At 43.9% G+C, this 24,477-nt stretch overlaps 1 protein-coding gene across 1 annotated transcript; it reads right to left on the minus strand.

The window, feature by feature from the left end:
• Nucleotides 1-22,056: 22,056 nt before the first annotated feature.
• Nucleotides 22,057-23,215, minus strand: LOC125516073 (DNA-directed RNA polymerases IV and V subunit 4-like). Its single transcript, XM_048681559.1, has 6 exons — nucleotides 23,086-23,215; nucleotides 22,736-22,847; nucleotides 22,542-22,619; nucleotides 22,396-22,429; nucleotides 22,243-22,311; nucleotides 22,057-22,147 (listed from the first exon to the last, which is right to left on the minus strand). Exons 1-6 carry the CDS (start codon nucleotides 23,210-23,212, stop codon nucleotides 22,073-22,075), a joined length of 495 nt encoding a protein of 164 aa, XP_048537516.1. The 5' UTR covers nucleotides 23,213-23,215; the 3' UTR covers nucleotides 22,057-22,072.
• Between the last annotated feature and the right edge of the window lie 1,262 nt (nucleotides 23,216-24,477).

Consider the following 24,477-nt stretch of genomic DNA (forward strand, 5'->3'; position numbering starts at 1 on the left):
AATGGTCCGGAGGTAAAGAATTATATATAGGAATGCTATTTCGGCCATCGGGACAAGTTTTGGGGTCACCGGTATTGTACCGGGACCACCGGAAGGGTCCCGGGGGTCCACCGGGTGGGGCCACCTATCCCGGAGGGCCCCATGGGCTGAAGTGGGAAGGGATCCAGCCCAAAGTGGGCTGGGGCGCCACTTCCCCTAGGGCCCATGCGCCTAGGGTGGGGGAAACCCTAAAGGGGGGCGCCCCCTTGCTTGGGGGGCAAGCCCCCCACCCCTTGGCCGCCGCCCCCCTAGGAGATTGCATCTCCTAGGGCCGGCGCCCCCCCTAGGCCCCCTATATATAGTGGGGGGGGATGGAGGACCTCTTACCTTTGCCTTTGGTGCCTCCCTCTCCCTCTCCAACACCTCCTCCTCCTCCATAGAGCTTGGCGAAGCCCTGCCGGAGTACTGCAGCTCCATCACCACCACGCCGTCATGCTGCTGCTGGAGCCATCTTCCTCAACCTCTCCTTCCCCCTTGCTGGATCAAGAAGAAGGAGACGTCACACTGACCGTACGTGTGTTGAACGCGGAGGTGCCGTCCGTTCGGCGCTAGGATCTCCGGTGATTTGGATCACGTCGAGTACGACTCCCCCATCCCCATTCTTTGAACGCTTCCGCTCGCGATCTACAAAGGTATGTAGATGCATCCGATCACTCGTTGCTAGATGAACTCATAGATGGATCTTGGTGAAACCGTAGGAAATTTTTTGTTTTCTGCAACGTTCCCCAACACGAATATAGCCGTCCAATATATCAATCTTTATGTCTCGACCATTTCGAGACTCCTCGTCATGTCCGTGATCACATCCGGGACTCCGAACTAACTTCGGTACATCAAAAACTCATAAACTCATATAACTGTCATCGAAACCTTAAGCGTGCGGACCCTACGGGTTCGAGAACAATGTAGACATGATCGAGACATGTCTCCGGTCAATAACCAATAGCGGAACCTGGATGCTCATATTGGCTCCTACATATTCTACGAAGATCTTTATCGGTCAGACCGCATAACAACATACGTTTGTTCCCTTTGTCATCGGTATGTTACTTGCCCGAGATTCGATCGTCGGTATCTCAATACCTAGTTCAATCTCGTTACCGGCAAGTCTCTTTACTCATTTCATAATACATCATCTCGCAACTAACTCATTAGTTGCAATGCTTGCAAGGCTTATGTGATGTGCATTACCGAGAGGGCCCAAAGATACCTCTCCGACAATCGGAGTGACAAATCCTAATCTCGAAATACGCCAACCCAACATTTACCTTTGGAGACACCTGTAGAGCTCCTTTATAATCACCCAGTTATGTTGTGACGTTTGGTAGCACATAAAGTGTTCCTCCGGCAAACGGGAGTTGCATAATCTCATAGTCATAGGAACATGTATAAGTCATGAAGAAAGCAATAGGAACATACTAAACGATCGGGTGCTAAGCTAATGGAATGGGTCATGTCAATCACATCATTCTCCTAATAATGTGATCCCGTTAATCAAATGACAACACATGTCTATGGTTAGGAAATATAACCATCTTTGATTAACGAGCTAGTCAAGTAGAGGCATACTAGTGACATTTAGTTTGTCTATGTATTCACACAAGTATTATGTTTCCGGATAATACAATTCTAGCATGAATAATAAACATTTATCATGATATAAGGAAATAAAATAATAACATTATTATTGCCTCTAGGGCATATTTCCTTCAGTCTCCCACTTGCACTAGAGTCAATAATCTAGATTACACAGTAATGATTCTAACACCCATGGAGCTTTGGTGCTGATCATGTTTTGCTCATGGAAGAGGCTTAGTCAACGGGTCTGCAACATTCAGATCCGTATGTATCTTGCAAATCTCTATGTCTCCCACCTAGACTAGATCCCGGATGGAATTGAAGCGTCTCTTGATGTGCTTGGTTCTCTTGTGAAATCTGGATTCCTTTGCCAAGGCAATTGCACCAGTATTGTCACAAAAGATTTGTATTGGACCCGATGCACTAGGTATGACACCTAGATCGGATATGAACTCCTTCATCCAGACTCCTTCGTTTGCTGCTTCCGAAGCAGCTATGTACTCCGCTTCACATGTAGATCCTACCACAACACTTTGTTTAGAACTGCACCAACTGACAGCTCCACTGTTTAATGTAAACATGTATCCGGTTTGCGATTTAGAATCGTCCGGATCAGTGTCCAAGCTTGCATCAACGTAACCATTTACGATGAGCTCTTTGTCACCTCCATATATGAGAAACATATCCTTAGTCCTTTTCAGGTATTTCAGGATGTTCTTGACCGCTGTCCAGTGATCCACTCCTGGATTACTTTGGTACCTCCCTGCTAGACTTATAGCAAGACACACATCAGGTCTGGTACACAGCATTGCATACATGATAGATCCTATGGCTGAAGCATAGGGAACATCTTTCATTTTCTCTCTATCTTCTGCATTGGTCGGGCATTGAGTCTTACTCAATTTCACACCTTGTAACACAGGCAAGAATCCTTTCTTTGCTTGATCCATTTTGAACTTCTTCAAAATTTTGTCAAGGTATGTGCTTTGTGAAAGTCCAATTAAGCGTTTTGATCTATCTCTATAGATCTTAATGCCCAATATGTAAGCAGCTTCACCGAGGTCTTTCATTGAAAAACTCTTATTCAAGTATCCCTTTATTCTATCCAGAAATTCTATATCATTTCCGATTAGTAATATGTCATCTACATATAATATCAGAAATGCTACAGAGCTCCCACTCACTTTCTTATAAATACAAGTTTCTCCAAAAGTCTATACAAAACCAAATGCTTTGATCACACTATCAAAGCGTTTATTCCTACTCCAAGAGGCTTGCACCAGTCCATAAATGGATCGCTGGAGCTTGCACACTTTGTTAGCTCCCTTTGGATCAACAAAACCTTCTGGCTGCATCATATACAACTCTTCTTCCAGAAATCCATTCAGGAATGCAGTTTTGACATCCATCTGCCAAATTTCATAATCATAAAATGCGGCAATTGCTAACATGATTTGGACAGACTTAAGCATCGCTACGGGTGAGAAGGTCTCATCGTAGTCAATCCCTTGAACTTATCGAAAACCTTTTGCGACAAGTCGAGCTTTGTAGACAGTAACATTACCGTCAGCGTCAGTCTTCTTCTTGAAGATCCATTTATTCTCAATTGCTTGTCGTTCATTGGGCAAGTCAACCAAAGTCCATACTTTGTGCTCATACATGGATCCCATCTCAGATTTCATGGCTTCAAGCCATTTTACGGAATCTGGGCTCACCATCGCTTCTCCATAGTTCGTAGGTTCATCATGATCTAGTAGCATGACTTCCAGAATAGGATTACCGTACCACTCTGGTGCGGATCTTACTCTGGTTGATCTACGAGGTTCAATAGTATCTTGTTCTGAAGTTTCATGATCATCATCATTAGCTTCCTCACTAATTGGTGTAGGTGTCACAGAAACTGGTTTCTGTGATGTACTACTTTCCAATAAGGGAGCAGGTACAGTTACCTCATCAAGTTCTACTTTCCTCCCACTCACTTCTTTCGAGAGAAACTCCTTCTCTAGAAAGTTTCCGAATTTAGCAACAAAAGTCTTGCCTTCGGATCTGTGATGGAAGGTGTATCCAATAGTTTCCTTTGGATATCCTATGAAGACACATTTCTCCGATTTGGGTTCGAGCTTATCAGGTTGAAGCTTTTTCACATAAGCATCGCAACCCCAAACTTTCAGAAATGACAACTTTGGTTTCTTGCCAAACCACAGTTCATAAGGCGTCGTCTCAACGGATTTTGATGGTGCCCTATTTAACGTGACTGTGGCCGTCTCTAGAGCATAACCCCAAAACGATAGCGGTAAATCAGTAAGAGACATCATAGATCGCACCATATCAAGTAAAGTACGATTACGACATTCGGACACACCATTACGCTGTGGTGTTCCGGGTGGAGTGAGTTGCGAAACTATTCCGTATTGTTTCAAAAGTACACCAAACTCGTAACTCAAATATTCTCCTCCATGATCAGATTGTAGGAATTTTATTTTCTTGTTATGATGATTTTCAACTTCACTCTAAAATTCTTTGAACTTTTCAAATGTTTCAGACTTATGTTTCATTAAGAAGATATACCCATATCTGCTTAAGTCATCTGTGAAGGTGAGAAAATAACGATATCCGCCACGAGCCTCAACATTCATCGGACCACATACATCTGTATGTATGATTTCCAACAAATTTGTTGCTCTCTCCATAGTATCGGAGAACGGTGTTTTTGTCATTTTACCCATAAGGCACGGTTCGCAAGTACCAAGCGATTCATAATCAAGTGGTTCCAAAAGTCCATCAGTATGGAGTTTCTTCATGCGCTTTACACCGATATGACCCAAACGGCAGTGCCACAAATAAGTTGCACTATCATTATCAACTCTGCATCTTTTGGCTTCAACATTATAAATATGTGTGTCACTACTATCGAGATTTAATAAGAATAGACCACTCTTTAAGGGTGCATGACCATAAAAGATATTACTCATATAAATAGAACAACCATTATTCTCTGATTTAAATGAATAACCGTCTCGCATCAAACAAGATCCAGATATAAGTTCATGCTTAACGCTGGCACCAAATAACAATTATTTAGGTCTAATACTAATCTCGAAGGTAGATGTAGAGGTAGCGTACCGACCGCGATCACATCGACTTTGGAACCATTTCCCACGCGCATCGTCACCTCGTCCTTAGCCAATCTTCACTTAATCCATAGTCCCTGTTTCGAGTTGCAAATGTTAGCAACAGAACCAGTATCAAATACCCAGGTGCTACTGCGAGCATTAGTAAGGTACACATCAATAACATGTATATCACATATACCTTTGTTCACCTTGCCATCCTTCTTATCCGCCAAATACTTGGGGCAGTTCCGCTTCCAGTGACCAGTCTGCTTGCAGTAGAATTACTCAGTTTCAGGCTTAGGTCCAGGTTTGGGTTTCTTCTCTTGAGTAGCAACTTGCTTGCTATTCTTTTTGAAGTTCCCCTTCTTCTTTCCTTTGCCCTTTTTCTTGAAACTAGTGGTCTTGTTGACCATCAACACTTGATGCTCCTTCTTGATTTCTACCTCCGCAGCTTTCAGCATTGCGAAGAGCTCGGGAATAGTCTTATTCATCCCTTGCATATTATAGTTCATCACGAAGCTCTTGTAGCTTGGTGGCAGTGATTGGAGAATTCTGTCAATGACGCAATCATCTGGAAGATTAACTCCCAATTGAATCAAGTGATTATTATACCCAGACATTTTGAGTATATGCTCACTGACAGAACTGTTCTCCTCCATCTTGCAGCTATAGAACTTATTGGAGACTTCATATCTCTCAATCCGGGCATTTGCTTGAAATATTAACTTCAACTCCTGGAACATCTCATATGCTCCATGACGTTCAAAACGTCGTTGAAGTCCCGATTCTAAGCCGTAAAGCATGGCACACTGAACTATCGAGTAGTCATCAGCTTTGCTCTGCCAGACGTTCATAACATCTGGTGTTGCTCCAGCAGCAGGCCTGGCACCCAGCGGTGCTTCCAGGACGTAATTCTTCCGTGCAGCAATGAGGATAATCCTCAAGTTACGGACCCAGTCCGTGTAATTGCTACCATCATCTTTCAACTTTGCTTTCTCAAGGAACGCATTAAAATTCAACGGAACAACAGCATGGGCCATCTATCTACAATCAAACATAAACAAGCAAGATACTATCAGGTACTAAGTTCATGATAAATTTAGGTTCAATTAATCATATTACTAAAGAACTCTCACTTAGATAGACATCCCTCTAATCGTCTAAGTGATTATGTGATCCAAATCAACTAAACCATGTCCGATCATCACGTGAGATGGAGTAGTTTCATTGGTGAACATCACTATGTTGATCATATCTACTATATGATTCACGCTCGACCTTTCGGTCTCCGTGTTCCGAGGCCATATCTGTATATGCTTGGCTCGTCAAGTATAACCTGAGTATTCCGCGTGTGCAACTGTTTTGCACCCGTTGTATTTGAACGTAGAGCCTATCACACCCGATCATCACGTGGTGTCTCAGCACGAAGAACTTTCGCAACGGTGAATACTCAAGGAGAACACTTCTTGATAATTAGTGAGAGATCATCTTAAAATGCTACCGTCAAACAAAGCAAGATAAGATGCATAAAAGATAAACATCACATGCAATCAATATAAGTGATATGATATGGCCATCATCATCTTGTGCTTATGATCTCCATCTTCGAAGCACCGTCGTGATCACCATCGTCACCGGCGCGACACCTTGATCATCATTGTAGCATCGTTGTCGTCTCGCCAATCTTATGCTTCCACGACTATCGCTACCGCTTAGTGATAAAGTAAAGCATTACAGCGCAATTGCATTGCATACAATAAAGCGACAACCATATGGCTCCTGCCAGTTGCCGATAACTTGGTTACAAAACATGATCATCTTATACAATAAAAATTTAGCATCATGTCTTGACCATATCACATCACAACATGCCCTGCAAAAACAAGTTAGACGTCCTCTACTTTGTTGTTGCAAGTTTTACGTGGCTGCTACGGGTTTTTAAGCAAGAACCAATCTTACCTACGCATCAAAACCACAACGATAGTTTGTCAAGTTGGTGCTGTTTTAACCTTCGCAAGGACTGGGCGTAGCCACACTCGGTTCAACTAAAGTTGGAGAAACTGACACCCGCTAGCCACCTTTGTGCAAAGCACGTCGGGAGAACCGGTCTCGCGTAAGCGTACGCGTAATGTCGGTCCGGGCCGCTTTGTCCAACAATACCGCCGAACCAAAGTATGACATGCTGGTAAGCAGTATGACTTATATCGCCCACAACTCACTTGTGTTCTACTCGTGCATATAACATCAACACATAAAACCTAGGCTCGGATGCCACTTTTGGGGAACATAGTAATTTCAAAAAATTTCCTACGCACACACAAGATTATGGTGATGCATAGCAACGAGAGGGGAGAGTGTTGTCTACGTACCCTCGTAGACCAGCAACGGAAGTGTTGACACAACGTAGAGGAAGTAGTCGTACGTCTTCCCGATCCAACCGATCCAAGCACCGAATGTACGGCACCTCCGAGTTCTAGCACATGTTCAGCTTGATGACGATCCCCGGACTCCGATCCAACAAAGTGTCGGGGAAGAGTTCCATCAGCACGACGGCATGGTGACGATCTTGATGTTCAACTGTCGCAGGGCTTCGCCTAAGCACCACTACAATATTATCGAGGATTATGGTGGAAGGGGGCACCGCACACGGCTAAGAAAACGATCACGTGGATCAACTTGTGTGTCTAGGGGTGCCCCCTGCCCCCGTATATAAAGGAGCAAGGGGAGGAGGCCGGCCGGCCCTATAGGCGCGCCAAGGAGGAGTCCTCCTCCTAGTAGGAGTAGGACTCCTACTAGGAGGGGGAAGGAAGTGGGGCGGGAGAAGGAAAGGGGGGCGCCGCCCCCCCTCTCCTAGTCCAATTCGGACCAGGGGGGAGGAGGCGTGCGACCCACCCTGGCTGCCCGTCTCTCTCTCCACTAAGGCCCATATGGCCCATTACTTCTCCCGGGGGGGGGGTTCCGGTAACCCTCCGGCTCTCTGGTTTTCTCCGAAATCACCCGGAACACTTCCGATGTCCGAATATAGTCGTCCAATATATCAATCTTTATGTAACGACCATTTCGAGACTCCTCGTCATGTCCGTGATCACATCCGGGACTCCGAACTAACTTCGGTACATCAAAAACTCATATACTCATATAACTGTCATCAAAACCTTAAGCGTGCGGACCCTACGGGTTCGAGAACAATGTAGACATGACCGAGACATGTCTCCGGTCAATAACCAATAGCGGAATCTGGATGCTCATATTGGCGCCTACATATTCTATGAAGATCTTTATCGGTCAGACCGCATAACAACATACGTTTATTCCCTTTGTCATCGGTATGTTACTTGCCCGAGATTCTATCGTCGGTATCTCAATACCTAGTTCAATCTCGTTACCGGCAAGTCTCTTTACTCGTTTTGTAATACATCATCTCGCAACTAACTCATTAGTTGCAATGCTTGCAAGGCTTATGTGATGTGCATTACCGAGAGGGCCCAGAGATACCTCTCTGACAATCGGAGTGACAAATCCTAATCTCGAAATACGCCAACCCAACATTTACCTTTGGAGACACTTGTAGAGCTCCTTTATAATCACCCAGTTACGTTGTGACGTTTGGTAGCACACAAAGTGTTCCTCCGGCAAATGGGAGTTGCATAATCTCATAGTCATAGGAACATGTATAAGTCATGAAGAAAGCAATAGCAACATACTAAACGATCGGGTGCTAAGCTAATGGAATGGGTCATATCAATCACATCATTCTCCTAATAATGTGATCCCGTTAATCAAATGACAACACATGTCTATGGTTAGGAAACATAACCATCTTTGAATAACGAGCTAGTCAAGTAGAGGCATACTAGTGACATTTAGTTTGTCTATGTATTCACACAAGTATTATGTTTCCGGATAATACAATTCTAGCATGAATAATAAACATTTATCATGATATAAGGAAATAAAATAATAACATTATTATTGCCTCTAGGGCATATTTCCTTCAAGTTGAACCAAGTGTGGCTACGCCCGGTCCTTGCGAAGGTTAAAACAGCACCAACTTGACAAACTATCGTTGTGGTTTTGATGCGTAGGTGACAACCGTTCTTGCTAAGCCCAGTAGCAGCCACGTAAAACTTGCAACAACAAAGTAGAGAACGTCTAACTTGTTTTTGCAGGGCATGTTGTGATGTGATATGGTCAAGACGTGATGAGATATAAGTTGTTGTTTGAGATGATCATGTTTTGTTGAAGTTATCGGCAACTGGCTGAAGCCTTATGATTGTCTCTTTATTGCATAAGATGCAAGCGCCAAATAATTGCTTTACTTTATAGCTATGCGATAGCAATAGTTGCAAGAGCAATGGTTGGCGAGACGACCATGTAACGACAAATTGATATAGATCAAGATGATGGAGATCATGGTGTCATGCCGGTGATGATGGAGATCATGACGATGCTTTGAAGATGGAGATCAAAGGCACAAGATGATGATGGCCATATCATGTCACATATTATGATTACATGTGATGTTTATCTTTTATACATCTTATTTTGCTTAGTTCGACAGTAGCTTTATAAGATGATCTCTCACTAAATTATCAAGGTATAAGTGTTCTCCCTGAGTATGCACCATTGTGAAAGTTCTTCGTGCTGAGACACCACGTGATGATCGGGTGTGATAGGCTCTACGTTCAAATACAACGGGTGCAAAACAGTTGCACACGCGGAATACTCAGGTTGACGAGCCTAGCATATGACAGATATGGCCTCGGAACACGGAGACCGAAAGGTCGAGCGTGAATCATATAGTAGATATGATCAACATAGTGATGTTCACCGTTGTAACTACTCCATCTCACGTGATGATCGGACATGGTTTAGTTGATATGGATCACGTGATCACTTAGAGGATTAGAGTGATGTCTATCTAAGTGGGAGTTCTTAAGTAATATGATTAATTGAACTTAAATTTATCATGAACTTAGTCCTGGTAGTATTAGCATATTTATGTTGTAAATCAATAGCTCGCGTTGTTGCTTTCATATGTTTATTTTGATATGTTCCTAGAGAAAATTGTGTTGAAAGATGTTAGTAGCAATGATGCGGATTGGATCCGTGATCTGAGGTTTATCCTCATTGCTTCACCGAAGAATTATGTCCTTGATGCACCGCTACGTGACAGACCTATTGCAGGAGCAGATGCAGACGTTATGAACGTTTGGCTAGCTTAATATGATGACTACTTGATAGTTTAGTGCACCATGCTTAATGGCTTTGAATCGGGACTTCAAAGACGTTTTGAACGTCATGGACCATATGAGGTGTTCCAGGAGTTGAAGTTAATATTTCAAGCAAATACCCGAGTTGAGAGATATGAAGTCTTCAACAAGTTCTATAGCTAAAAGATGGAGGATAATCGCTCATCTAGTGAGCATGTGCTCATATTGTCTGGGTACTACAATCGCTTGAATCAAGTGGGAGTTAATCTTCTAGATAAAATAGTGATTGATAGAATTCTCTAGTCACCATCACCAAGTTAGTAGAACTTCGTGATGAACTATAATATGCAAGGGATGACGACAAGGTTGTTAGAATCGTGATTCTGTTATACGATTCTATGACTTTACGATCCAAACTTACCCATCTGATTCTATGATTTTAGTTCATAAAATCTATGTTTCTACGATCCTGGTAGTGAAGATTCTACGATTTACGATTCTACCATCAGAGCTCCGATCCGATTCAAAATCGCGATTCTGACAACCTTGGATGACGAAAACAATTCCAAGCTCTTCACGATGCTAAAATCGGCGAAGGTAGAAATCAAGAAAAACATCAATTGTTGATGGTTGACAAGACCACTAGTTTCAAGAGAAAGGGCAAAGGAAAGGAGGGGAACTTCAAGAAGAACGGCAAGCAAGTTGTTGCTCAAGTGAAGAAGCCCAAGTCTGGACCTAAGCCTGAGACTAAGTGCTTCTACTGCAAAGGGACTGGTCACTGGAAGCGGAACTACCCCAAGTATTTGGCGGATAAGAAAGGATGGCAAAGTAAACAAAGGTATATTTGATATACATGTTATTGATGTGTACTTTACTAGTGTTCATAGCAACCCCTCAGTATTTGGTACTAGTTCAGTTGCTAAGATTAGTAACTTGAATCGGGAGTTGCAGAATGAACAGAGACTAGTTAAGGGTGAGGTGACGATGTGTGTTGGAAGTGGTTCCAAGATTGATATGATCATCATCGCACACTCCCTATACGTCCGGGATTAGTGTTGAACCTAAATAAGTTTTATTTGGTGTTTGCGTTGAGCATGAATATGATTTGATCATGTTTATTGCAATACGGTTATTCATTTAAGTTAGAGAACAATTGTTGTTCTGTTTACATGAATAAAACCTTCTATGGTCATACACAACAACGAAAATGGTTTGTTGGATCTCGATCGTAGTGATACACATATTCATAATATTGAAGCCAAAAGGATGCAAAGTTAATAATGATAGTGCAACTTATTTGTGGCACTGCCGTTTAGGTCATATTGGTGTAAAGCGCATGAAGAAACTCCATGCTGATGGAATTTTGGAATCACTTGATTATGAATCACTTGATGCTTGCGAACCATGCCTTATGGGCAAGATGACTAAAGACTCCGTTCTCTGGAACAATGGAGCGAGCAACTGACTTATTGGAAATAATACATACTGATGTATGCGATCCGATGAGTGTTGAGGCTCGCGGCAGGTATCGTTATTTTCTGACCTTCATAGATGATTTGAGCAGATATGGGTATATCTTCTTGATGAAACATAAGTATGAAACATTTGAAAAGTTCAAAGAATTTCAGAGTGAAGTGGAAAATCATCGTGACAAGAAAATATGGTTTCTACGATCTGATCGCGGAGACAAATATTTGAGTTATGAGTTTGGTCTTCAATTAAAACAATGTGAAATAGTTTCACAAATTCGTGCCACCTGGAACACCACAGCATAATGGTGTGTCCGAATGTCATAACCGTACTTTATTAGATATAGTACAATCTATGATGTTTCTTACCGATTTACCACTATCGTTTTGGGGTTATGCATTAGAGACAGCTACATTCATGTTTAAAATGGCACCATCAAAATCCGTTGAGACGACGCCTTATGAACTGTGGTTTGGCAAGAAACCAAAGTTGTCGTTTCTGAAAGTTTGGGGCTGCGATGCTTATATGAAAAAGTTTCATCCTGATAAGCTCAAACCCAAATCGGAGAAATATGTCTTCGTAGGATACCCAAAGGAGACAGTTGGATACACCTTCTATCACAGATCCGAAGGCAAGACATTCGTTGCTAAGAATGGATCATTTCTAGAGAAGGAGTTTCTCTCGAAAGAAGTGAGTGGGAGGAAAGTAGAACTTGATAAGGTAATTGTACCTTCTCCCTTATTGGAAAGTAGTTCATCACAGAAATCTGTTCCTGTGACTACTACACCAATTAGTGAGGAAGCTAATGATGATGATCATGTAACTTCAGATCAAGTTACTACCAAATCTCGTAGGTTAACCAGAGTGAGATCCGCACCAGAGTGGTACGGTATTCTTGTTCTGGAGGTCATGCTACTTGACCATGACGAACCTACGAACTATGGGGAAGCAATGATGAGCCCAGATTCCGCAAAAATGGCTTGAGGCCATGAAATCTGAGATAGGATCCATGTATGAGAACAAATATGGACTTTGGTTGACTTGCCCAATGTTCGGCAAGCCATTGAGATTAAATGGATCTTCAAGAGGAAGATGGACGCTGATAGTAGTGTTACTATCTACAAAGCTAGACTTGTCGAAAAAGGTTTTTGACAAAGTTCAAGGTGTTGACTACGATGAGATTTTCTCACTCATATCGATGCTTAAAGTCTGTCCGAATCATGTTAGCAATTGCCGCATTTTATGAAATCTGGCAAATGGATAACAAAACTGCAATCCTTAATGGATTTCTTAAAGAAGAGTTGTATATGATGCAACCAGAAGGTTTTGTCAATCCTAAAGGTGTTAACAAAATGTGCAAGCTCCAGCGATCCATCTATGGACTGGTGAAAGCATCTCAGAGTTGGAATATACGCTTTGATGAGTTGATCAAAGCATATAGTTTTATACAGACTTGCGGTGAAGCCTGTATTTACAAGAAAGTGAGTGGGAGCACTACAACATTTCTGATAAGTATATGTGAATGACATATTGTTGATCGGAAATAATGTAGATTTATTCTGCAAAGCATAAAGGAGTGTTTGAAAGGAGTTTTTTCAAAGAAAGACCTCGATGAAGCTGCTTACATATTGAGCATCAAGATCTATAGAGATAGATCGAGACGCTTGATAAGTTTTTTCAATGAGTACATACCTTGACAAGATTTTGAAGTAGTTCAAAATGGAACAGTCAAAGAAAGAGTTATTGCCTGTGTTACAAGGTGTGAAATTGAGTAAGACTCAAAGCCCGACCACGGCAGAAGATAGAAAGAGAATGAAAGTCATTCCCTATGCCTCAGCCATAGATTCTATAAAGTATGCCATGCAGTGTACCAGATCTATTGCATACCCTACACTATGTTAAGCGAGGGAGTACAATAGTGATCTAGGAAGTAGATCACTGGACAGCGGTCAAAATTATCCTTAGTGAAATAAGGATATGTTTCTCGATTATGGACGTAACAAAAAGGTTCATCGTAAAGGGCTATGTCGATACAAATTTTTGACACCGATCTGGATGACTCTAAGTCTCGATCTAGATACATATTGAAAGTGGGAGCAATTAGCTAGAGTAGCTCCGTGCAGAGCATTGTTGACATAGATATTTGCAAAATACTTATGGATCTGAATGTAGCAGACCCGTTGACTAAGCCTCTTCCACGAGCAAAACATGATCAGCACCAAAGCTCCATGGGTGTTAGAATCATTACTGTGTAATCAAGATTATTGACTCTAGCGTAAGTGGGAGACTGCTGAAGGAAATATGCCCTAGAGGCAATAATAAAGTTATTTTTATTTCCTTATATCATGATAAATGTTTATTATTCATGCTAGAATTGTATTATCCGGAAACATAATACTTGTGTGAATACATAGACAAACTAAACGTCACTAGTGCTCTACTTGACTAGCTCGTTAATCGAAGATGGTTATGTTTCCTAACCATAGACATGTGTTGTCATTTGATTAACGGGATCACATCATTAGGAGAATGAATGATGTGATTGACATGACCCATTCCATTAGCTTAGCACCCGATCGTTTAGTATGTTGCTATTGCTTTCTTCATGACTTATACATGTTCCTATGACTATGAGATTATGCAACTCCCGTTTGCCGGAGGAACACTTTGTGTGCTACCAAACATCACAACGTAACTGGGTGATTATAAAGGAGCTCTACAGGTGTCTCCAACGGTACATGTTGGGTTGGCGTATTTCGAGATTAGGATTTGTCACTCCGATTGTCGGAGAGGTATCTCTGGGCCCTCTCGGTAATGCACATCACATAAGCCTTGCAAGCATTGCAACTAATGAGTTAGTTGCGAGATGATGTATTACGAAACGAGTAAAGAGACTTGCCGGTAATGAGATTGAACTAGGTATTGAGATACCGACGATCGAATCTCGGGCAAGTAACATACGGATGACAAAGGGAACAAAGTATGTTGTTATGCGGTCTGACCGATAAAGATCTTTGTAGAATATGTGGGAGCCAATATGAGCATCCAGGTTCCAGTATTGGTTATTGACCGGAGACATGTCTCGGTCATGTCTACATTGTTCTCGAACCCGTAGGGTCCGCACGCTTAACGTTACGATGACAGATTCATTATGAGTTTATATATTTTGATGTACCGAAGTTTGTTCGGAGTCCCAAATGTGATCACAGACATGACGAGGAGTCTCGAAATGGTCGAGACATAAAGATTGATATATTGGACGACTATATTCGGACACCGGAAGTGTTCTGGGTGATTTCGGAGAAAACCGGAGTGCCGGAGGGTTACCGGAACCCCCCGGGAGAAGTAATGGGCCTTATGGGCCCTAGTGGAGAGAGAGAGAGAGGCGACCAGGGTGGGCCACGCGCCCCTCCCTCTCTGGTCCGAATTGGACTAGGAGAGGGGGGGCGGCGCCCCCCTTTCCTTCTCCCTCTCCTCCTTCCTTTCCCCCTCCTAGTAGGAGTAGGAAAGAGGGGAGTCCTACTCCTACTAGGAGGAGGACTCCTCCTCCTTGGCGCGCCCAAGGGCCGGCCGGCCTCCCCCCTTGCTCCTTTATATACGGGGGCAGGGGGGCACCTCTAGACACATAGGTTGATCTTGGAGATCGTTCTCTTAGCCGTGTGCGGTGCCCCCCTCCACCATAATCCTCGATAATATTGTAGCGGTGCTTAGGCAAAGCCCTGCGACGGTAGAACATCAAGATCGTCACCATGCCGTCGTGCTGACGGAACTCTTCCCCGACACTTTGCTGGATCGGAGTCCGGGGATCGTCATTGAGCTGAACGTGTGCTAGAACTCGGAGGTGCCGTAGTTTCGGTGCTTGATTGGTCGGGCCGTGAAGACGTACGACTACATCAACCGTGTTGTCATAACGCTTCCGCTGTTGGTCTAGGAGGGTACGTAGACAACACTCTCCTCTCTCGTTGCTATGCATCACCATGATCTTGCGTGTGCGTAGGAAATTTTTTGAAATTACTACGTTCCCCAACATAAAGGAGTAAAAAGAGCCTTACGTTCCCTTCCACAATCAATTCCCTTATATAACTAAAGCATTTATAGACTCAACTTTGACCAGTTTGGCTTGGTAATCCTATAGGCAGTCAGGCTCTGATACCAAAGCTGTCAGGACCCCAATCCTAAGTCACAGCGATCTAGCATGTAACACATCATATCACTTTGCGGCCTCACGCACGGTATTACCACGGGTGCCACCTTACCTATGTTGGGGAACGTAGTAATTTCAAAAAAATTCCTACGCACACGCAAGATCATGGTGATGCATAGCAACAAGAGGGGAGAGTATTGTCTACGTACCCTCGTAGACCGAAAGCGGAAGCGTTAGCACAACGCGGTTGATGTAGTCGTACGTCTTCACGATCCGACCGATCCAAGTACCGAACGCACGGCACCTCCGAGTTCAGCACACGTTCAGATCGATGACGTCCCGTGAACTCCAATCCAGTAGAGCTTCACGGGAGAGTTCCGTCAGCACGATGGTGTGGTGACTATGATGATGTTCTATCGTCGCAGGGCTTCGCCTAAGCACCGCTACGATATGATCGAGGTGGATTATGGTGGAAGGGGGCACCGCACACGGCTAAGAGATCAAGAGATCAATTGTTGTGTCTATGGGGTGCCCCTGGCCACGTATATAAAGGAGTGGAGGAGGAGGGTACCGGCCTAGAGGAGGAGGCGCGCCCAAGGGTGGCAATCCTACTCCAAGTAGGTTTTGCCCCCCCTTTCCTATTCCAACTAGGAGAAGGGGGAAGGAGGAGGTGGAGAGAAGGAAGGAGAAGGGGGGCCGCGCCCCCTTCCCTTTCCCAATTCGGATTGGGGCAAGGGGGGCTGCGCACCACCTCCTGCTGCCTCTCCTCTTCCACTACTTTGGGCCCATGAGGCCCAATAACCCCCGGGGGGTTCCGGTAACTCCCCGATACTCCGGTATATATCCGATAACCTCCAGTATTCAGAATGAACAAGGGGGTTCTGCTTGCTTGGCACTTCTGAAGATAGTATAGCTCTTCATCGGTGTCATCGATCTCACGTCGGTACCATGTCTACCGAGGGGAACAATTACCGGCAACAGAGAGGAAACGCAATCAATGCAATGCAACAATATGATGCATGATCATGACATGGCAACATGCTGGTGTTTTGAGCTAATGCAACTAGCAACAAAGTTAAATGAAGTTGGTTTAAACCAAAGGTTCAAATTCAAACTCCATATGTGATTATTTAAATGTCAAACATATGATTTGCCCTATTCAGCAACTATAAGTTGTTCCAACATGCATGAAAATGGTATAGATGGATAGATTGAATTTTTCTGATAATTTTTCATATATAAATTATTTCATTTGGAGTTATGGTTGAATTTCTATGAATTTTTGAAGTTTTAGACATTTCCTGGATTATTTTAAATCCATTAACTACATCAGCATTACGGCACAGTGACGTCAGCAGGTTAACAGCAGTTGGTCCAGGTCAAACCTGACAAGCAGGTCCCACTAGGCGCGTCGGACGGTGGCAGCTGCGGGTGCTGGGGTGGCGTGCAACGGCGGCGGCGACAAGCCGGGCGGTGGACGGAGCTCGGGACACACGGGCGCGGTTGCTGCAGTGCGTTAGCGAGCGGTATGAGGTGCTGGGCGGACTCCACATGGATCCGGTAGCACGCGGGACTCGATGGTTCGAGCAACGGAGCACAGCAGCTAGGTTCCCGGCACCCATGGCGGACTGCGGTGCTCGGGCACGCGGGCGAGGATGCTACGGCACGGGAACGAGCGAAATGAAAAAGGGGAAATGGGCAGGAGCTCACGGTGAAGATGATGAGCAGGTCAGTGGGCTCGGGGGAGGCCGGACGGCGTCGGGGCAATGCGGGCGATCTCGGAGGCCGGAGTTGAAGACGACGGTGGTGGCGGCGTTCCCGGGCACCCAACGTTGCGTGACTCGTTGGAGAGGACGAGGGCGTCTTCGCGGAGCTCAGGGGCGTGTCTAGGGGCATAGGGGAGGCCGGTGGCTATGGCTACGGCAGCGACGAGCGGCGGCGACGGCCGCCCTCGGGTGGCTGTGCGCGAGAGAAACAGAGGAGGGGAGAGAGAGCAGCGAGTGAGGGGAGGGGAGAGAGGTCTCTGGGCATCTCCGTGGCGCGAGGGGGGGGGAGGGAGAGCTCACCAGCACGAAGCAGGAGCTGGCGTGCGTGTGCTGGCTTGCCAGTGGGCACAAGGTTGAAGACAACCTTGCCCCTGGTGGGCTGGGCCAACAGTGCCAGGCCAGGTGGGCTGCCAGGTGGCTACAGGTAAACACTTCTCTCTCTCTCTCATTTGTTTTCTATTTTCTATTTTTCTTTTCTGTTTTGATTTAGTTTCTAGACCAAATCATTTTTGTAGCTTCTGAAATTTATTATGTGGCCTGATACAAAATATTCAGAGCCACTCACAAATTTTCAGAAATACTGGAGTTATAAAAGTATTTATAGAAATTTATATCTGCAATTCAAATAAGTATTGATTTAATTCAAAGACCAAAAATGTCCTGGAAAAATGTGTATCATCTCTGGTTAAGGTTTTCACCTTTTTACATAAATCATGAACATTTCTGAAGGGCATTTTGGGTTCATTGAAATATATTTTATTTGAACCTATTTGAATTCTATTTGATGCTAGGGCTTGAGCATCCCATTTCAAAATTTCATGCAAGTTAAACATGATGCAAGCAAGATGCAAACACTAGGCAGTACCAGAAGCTAGGGATGTGACAATGCACTTGCTACCAGAAGCCCCCCCCCCCCCGCCCCTCTCCCCCTGCCTATGAAATTCGTGGATACGGCCAACCACGCATCGCGCAACAACTCATCCTCCATGGTAAAGTACCCCACCATCCTTCGTACTCTAAAAAACGACATGGTGTTTGAAAATAAGTTCAATGGCATTTGACCGAACACCTACTGGGCATGGTGTCCGCCATGGGTGACATCGACAAGGTGGGGTGTACTTGCCTACGGACGGGTCCTGGGTAGACGACACCATCGTGAAAGGTGGGCTGGCGGGTCGGTGCTGGTTGTGGAGGGCCGCCCGGAGAGGTAGAACAACAACGTCAGAGGAGGAGGGTGTGGATGCAAAGTAAGGGGGGAGATGCGACGGAATGGAAGAAAATGGGACCGGAAGGAAAGATTTAGTGGGCCGGGGTGTCGGATTCCTATGTCCGGACTCCTGCAAGCCCCCATCCTCCCACTTTGCTTCAACTTCGCGGGAAAAAGTGTGTTTAGACCGCTCGGTGGATCGATAGAGCCCGCCTTGGAGATGCCCTTATACATATATATAGTCAAATAAAACAAAATGTTGCACATAGTTTACAACCAAATAAGTCACATAGTTTCTCCATCACAATAAATAAAAATCTCATAGTGTATTACAACCAAGTGAATTTAAAATTATACCAAATACGTTGAAAGAAAATGAGCCAATACACCCATTCATTTTGAAGCTGAATGTGAGTTGTCCAATCACACATTTCTTGATGAAATTAGATAAAGTGTGTAAATGTTGCCGCTCCATACTCACGTTTAACATTCTTACCCTGAAAGTCCCACCCTTGATCAAAGATGTTCGTCCTCTAAGATCATGTTGTGCATGATCACACAAACGGTCATCACCTCCTACATCCTCTGAGGGTTCCATGTTCTATCAGGGTGCCTAACAATAGCCCATCGAGATTGGATAATATTGAAAGAACGCTCCACATCCTTCCTAGTACTCTTTTGTTCTTGGGTAAACCTACTCTCCCACGGGCTTGGAGATTGTCTTCACAATAGTTGACCATTGAGGATAGATACCATCATTTAGGCAGTATCTCTTGTATTTCTGGCCATTGACCTCAAAATTGATCTATGGGGAGTTGCCTTCTTAAAGCTTTGTGAACACCGATGAGCACTGAAGCATGTTGATGCCATTGTGAGAACCTATCATGCCGGAAAAAGTGTCGAATCTAGAGTTCTTGTGAAGTTGTGATGTCACAGCTTCAAGGATGACCATGCAAGCTTTAACATGTCCCTTATATTGCTCTTTCCAAGCAAATGGACAGTTCTTCCACGGACGGTGCATACCATCTATACTACCAAGCATTCCCAGAAAGCATCTAGATTCATTGATCGCCAACAACCGGGTTGTATTCACATCATTTGGTTCTGTCAAGTACTCTGGGTCAAACATTGCATATTCATCCACAAGATCATTGGGAATTCCGTATGCAAGCATCTGAACAGTTGCGGTACATTTCTGTTAAGAGGAGAAGCCAACCTTTTCAAGGGCATCATGCCTGCATTTGAAGTAATCATCATACGCCACCACTCCCTCCCGAATACGGTTGAACATATGTCTCGCCATCTGGAAGCGTCGCTGAAAAAGCTTGGGAGGGAATAGTGCGTCAATGAAATTGAAATTATCGCTGTAGAGTGTGCAATGGATACTCTCTCTGTTACGATTCAATCCTGGAGAATGGCCCGAGATCGATCCCCTAAACCTAGGTCGCTGACTAGCAATGTGCTCATTGACGACCAAAGTAGCTAGCAACCATAGAATCCTCACCGTCGGATGATGAATCGTCCGATGAACATATGAAGTTGTTGTAAAACAATATCATCCGAGTTGTCCACCATGGTACCTTGCGGGGAAATGCCTGAACAACTTGCGGACGACAACGAAGGTGGTCATGGTCGAGTCGTGGCCGATGCAAGGCAACGCCCTCTGCCCATACTGGCAATAGGCATGTCGAAGCACGTACCCTCCGGCAGTGATGGTGGAGGTATGCAGTGCCGACGACTCTGGGTAGGCTTGCCTTGTAGTGCTCCCGATAGTGGCGAGGAGCGGCTGCAAACGCCGACTAATGTGGGCATCACTGGATGCGATGGCGGTGGGGCCGTCGGTGGACGACGGGGCCTGGGGTAGTGGTGAAGCGGCCGGAACTGTGGTGGTGGCGTGGGCGACGAGGCCAGGGTGGTGTGTGTGAAGGGGGAGGGGGAAGAATTACCGTTGTGCCATAGACGGGCAGGCCAAGGAAGGACATGAGGAGGGCAACACGGGCGTCTGCTGCGTGTCTGCGCCGACATCCGTCCTCGTTTTGCGTCGCTGCGTTGAGTCGCGTTTTCTGTCCGCTTGGACCCAAACGGACGCGGGCGAACGAATGCGCCGTCGCGTTGGAGTTGGCCTTAGGATTCAGTCACGTATTATTTACACCAAGATTTACACTAGGATACAATCACTTTTTTCAGGGAATACCATCATGACTTTATTAATTTAAGCCGCACTTACATTGTATCAACAACGACAAAATAAAACTAGGGGGATTATGTGCCCAAACACAACTATCAAAATTACATTCATGGGCAAGTGTATGCGCCACCCGGTTTGCTTCCCTTGGACAATATGTAAACAAAACTCTATCGAAAGAGTTAGCATGAATACGAATGTCCTCAAAGATCGGAGCAGCAAATGTCTGCAGAGAACCCTTCGTCCTGAAGAGTATCAACAACTCCTGCAGAGTCATACTGGATGACCAGTTTCTGACAGCCTAGTGGATTTGTAAAATGAATTTCATGCAGAACTGTTTGGGCAAGCTGTGGCTGCATCTATCGCAAAAGGAATAACCAGAGTCATACTGGATGGCCAGTTTCTGACAGCCTAGTGGACTTGCAAAATGAAACTCATGCAGAACTGCTTGGGCAAGCTGTGGCTGCATCTATCACAAAAGGGGATTGAGCTTCGGTGCCTTAAAGGCACCTACCTTTTGGTCTATGACAGGTGGGCCAGCCACCTGTTAGGCCCATCTGTCATAGGCCCAAAGGCAGGTGCCTTAAGGCACCGAAGCAGCGTCGCACAAAAGGAATAACCTGGGAGCTCGCGGTACCCCAAAAAAGTTATAGGTCTACTGTAAACAAATTTGCGGGACACGGCTTTATCTATAAATCCTCAAATTCCCCTGTTAGATTCCTTTGAATCAAAGGAGCCCTAAAACTGCTAAAACTACACATTCAAATAAAATAGATTTTGTGTTGATTGTCAATCGTTCTAGCTAAAACGGCAGAACCTACAAATTCAATCTGCCCTACCAGAGCTGCCGTCTACAGAAAACAAAATCCTTTTCAAACAGCTCTGCGAAATATATTACTTCCCAAATTAGAAGTAAAAAACTGCAGCTAGAAGAACACGACTCAGAAAAGTAAACAGACAAGGAGAGGTGCATAAACACACAGGCCACAACAACAGTTTTCATCATCCAGGCGAGCCAGACCATCGGGTACCACTTGGCAATTCAGAGTACATCACTTCAACCACTCTAGCTAAACCTGAGCTAGTTTACAAAAGTCAAAGTTCAACCATCCAGACCTAAGCATGGTACGGTTCCCACAACACACAACTTGATTTCGGCCCTCAAAAGAATTTCGGTTAACATCCATACACCACGGAGACACCCGTTGCGGATTCTTCATTGCCTGATCAGCTGCATGCCTGCATGTATGCTTAAGATTAAGAACCAATTCAGAAATTTAGATCATTAAGAAAGGCGAGCGATCAGGAAGAGGTGTGGTTCAAAGATTTGCCCTCGGGTTACCTGTGTAGCTGAGGTTCACTTGGAGGCTTTTATGTTAGCGAGGGCGGTAAGGGCCTCCGCGATCTTGCCTTCATTGATCGACCTAGTGGCCTGTGCAAAGAAATTTGGATTTTGCAGGACTGAGCTCCTGTTCCTGGTAATATATAAAATGGCATATATCCCAAATGTCAGCAAAAGACACTGACCTTGAGAGACGGTATGAGTGCATAAACCTCTTCAATGGTCTCAGGCCCAATGTTCGCTATCATGCATATCTGTTACAGGTACAACAAGCCATTTCATGTTGAGATGAGGGAAATGAGATACAAGAAGGTGAGAGGAAAAGAAGGGTGACGAACCTCGCCATCATTAACACCATAGTCTTTAAGGGGTCTGCAGCTATGAGTCAAGGAAATTAACTACAAAGTGGTTGCTTGGCAAAACAATTTAATTGCGTAACCACATGCAATCTCCAATACTAGCTCTTTATCAAAACAAAGGATACTCCAGGATTTCTTTCACCAACTTCGCAGAGGTGAAGTGATTTCCTTCTTTTGCATATTGAAAGGCCTTGTCGAACGACCTGCCGGTGCAAGAAGAAAAGAGTAAACATGAAGGCACACAAGCTAACAGACTAGAACACCACATAAACAATTATTAGCGGAACATAACAGAATTAAAACAACAGATGTTCCTTACTCGGGAATTTTTATCTTTGGATCCTCTGATAAGATAGCCATATGTCCCTGAATTTTCTGCAACATTTCTGCTGCTTCACAGTTCGTTAACAATATAGAATTTGGAGACATATCTGCAACCAATTGTTATGCGGGAATCAGCTTGCCTATTTTTCGTTTAGACAGAAGGGACGTTTGAAAATCATAATATAAGATGTTTGCCCGTTTCAAATGATGTAAAACTAACAATCTCATTATACAGAACTTCTCAAGTAAAGAGCCTACTGAAATTCCATAAACTACCATTAAGGTTACTATGAAAAAAAATAAGCTTCTAGAAAAATAGAGGATATTTCAATGGAAGGAACTGACCAAGCTGAAGCTTTAGTTCTGCATCAGACATTGCAGGCTTTGCATTTGATGCGGAGCCCTTCCCACCCTTCCCAGCAGTAAATGCCTTCCCTCCTTTGCTACCTTCTCGTATGAGAACATAATACATGAAAGAAAGATATAAGACACAGAAAGGCAATCGATTGTATAACTAGAACTTTTAGTTTTATCAGCAATGTATAGCAAAAGTACAAAATGATGCATACATACCATTAGAAAAGGATGAAGCCTTTCCACCAGTTTTTAGGCTATCAGATGAAGCTTTCCCATTTGACTTGGAGTGTGTGGGGGGAGCCTCTTCTTCCGAAAAATCTAAATACAGGCAGTGATATATGAGGTTCTTGTATATTTTCAACTATATATCAATATATTATTCACATCGACTTATTCAGTTTCATTCAACAATCCAGTAAATTTTAGTGCTTATTTATGTACTGTGATCAGATATCCTGCCCTATCAAATACTGCAGCAGTTACAATGTAAGCAGCTCAATGATTACCATTTGTTATGCACAGCCATATATTGGTGAAACAAAACAATAGTGTCTTGCCTTCAACTACAAACGATATGGAGTGTCCTTTCACACTCAATGTAATTGTAAATAAAATCAACTATGAACAGATAGTCAACGAATCATCTGCAAATAAAATCAAAGGGGAACCACAAACATGGTATATAATTCTCTTTCGACATTTTTTCTGTAGTACTTAATTAATCCTATGAAGGTTGCCAAGATAAGTACTTGGCGAGCATAGAAGGTTGTGGGACTCTTCTAGTCAAATGATTCTTTACTGGAACAAAAAAGCATCATTTCATGTTTTCAAACATAAATGTTTACCCCCTTCTTGCTAAAGATGCCCTAAGCCCTAGGGTAGCAGGGTACAACCGTATAAATGAAATTTTCTGACAGTGATAAATAAAACACAATGGATGCTGATCATGTCAGACAGATAGCTCGTAACGTGCTGGCAGACACAAGTGATATTCTTATAACAAAAGCAAATACCAAAGGATTTTCTCATGGAGCAGAGCCGTGATAAGTGTAGTAAAACTAGATTTAAATAAATTGTTGCCCGGAAAATGTTTAAGGACGAGATTGAGCAATATTATTACCATCAAAATCAGAATCAGAATCAGAAACAAGAACAACTTCATTAGAATTGTTCTGCCATCCGTTCGGTGCTCCTGTAAGAATAAACCAGTTAAGAAATCTGTCAAACTCTAAACTTGCCTTCGAAAGCTCAACTGACACAAAATTCATTTTGATAAAGCTGTAAAATCATCAGTCATCATATAGCAGGATCACACAACTGAACAACAAAAAAAACGTAACATAAAAGTCTTAGATTAAAAAAAATTCCCTGTCAGACACA

Source organism: Triticum urartu, chromosome 6 (assembly GCF_003073215.2).
Source record: "Triticum urartu cultivar G1812 chromosome 6, Tu2.1, whole genome shotgun sequence".
NCBI lineage: Eukaryota > Viridiplantae > Streptophyta > Magnoliopsida > Poales > Poaceae > Triticum > Triticum urartu.

What these genes read in the sequence shown, in the direction of transcription:
- LOC125516073 (XM_048681559.1), bottom strand. Translation starts at nt 23,212, where the DNA reads ATGTATTATGTTCTCATACGAGAAGGTAGCAAAGGAGGGAAGGCATTT. An exon ending in CCAAAGATAAAAATTCCCGA is followed by an intron (nt 22,620 to 22,735) that starts GTAAGGAACATC and finishes TTGCACCGGCAG; the next exon opens with GTCGTTCGACAAGGCCTTTC. An exon ending in TTGGTGAAAGAAATCCTGGA is followed by an intron (nt 22,430 to 22,541) that starts GTATCCTTTGTT and finishes TCATAGCTGCAG; the next exon opens with ACCCCTTAAAGACTATGGTG.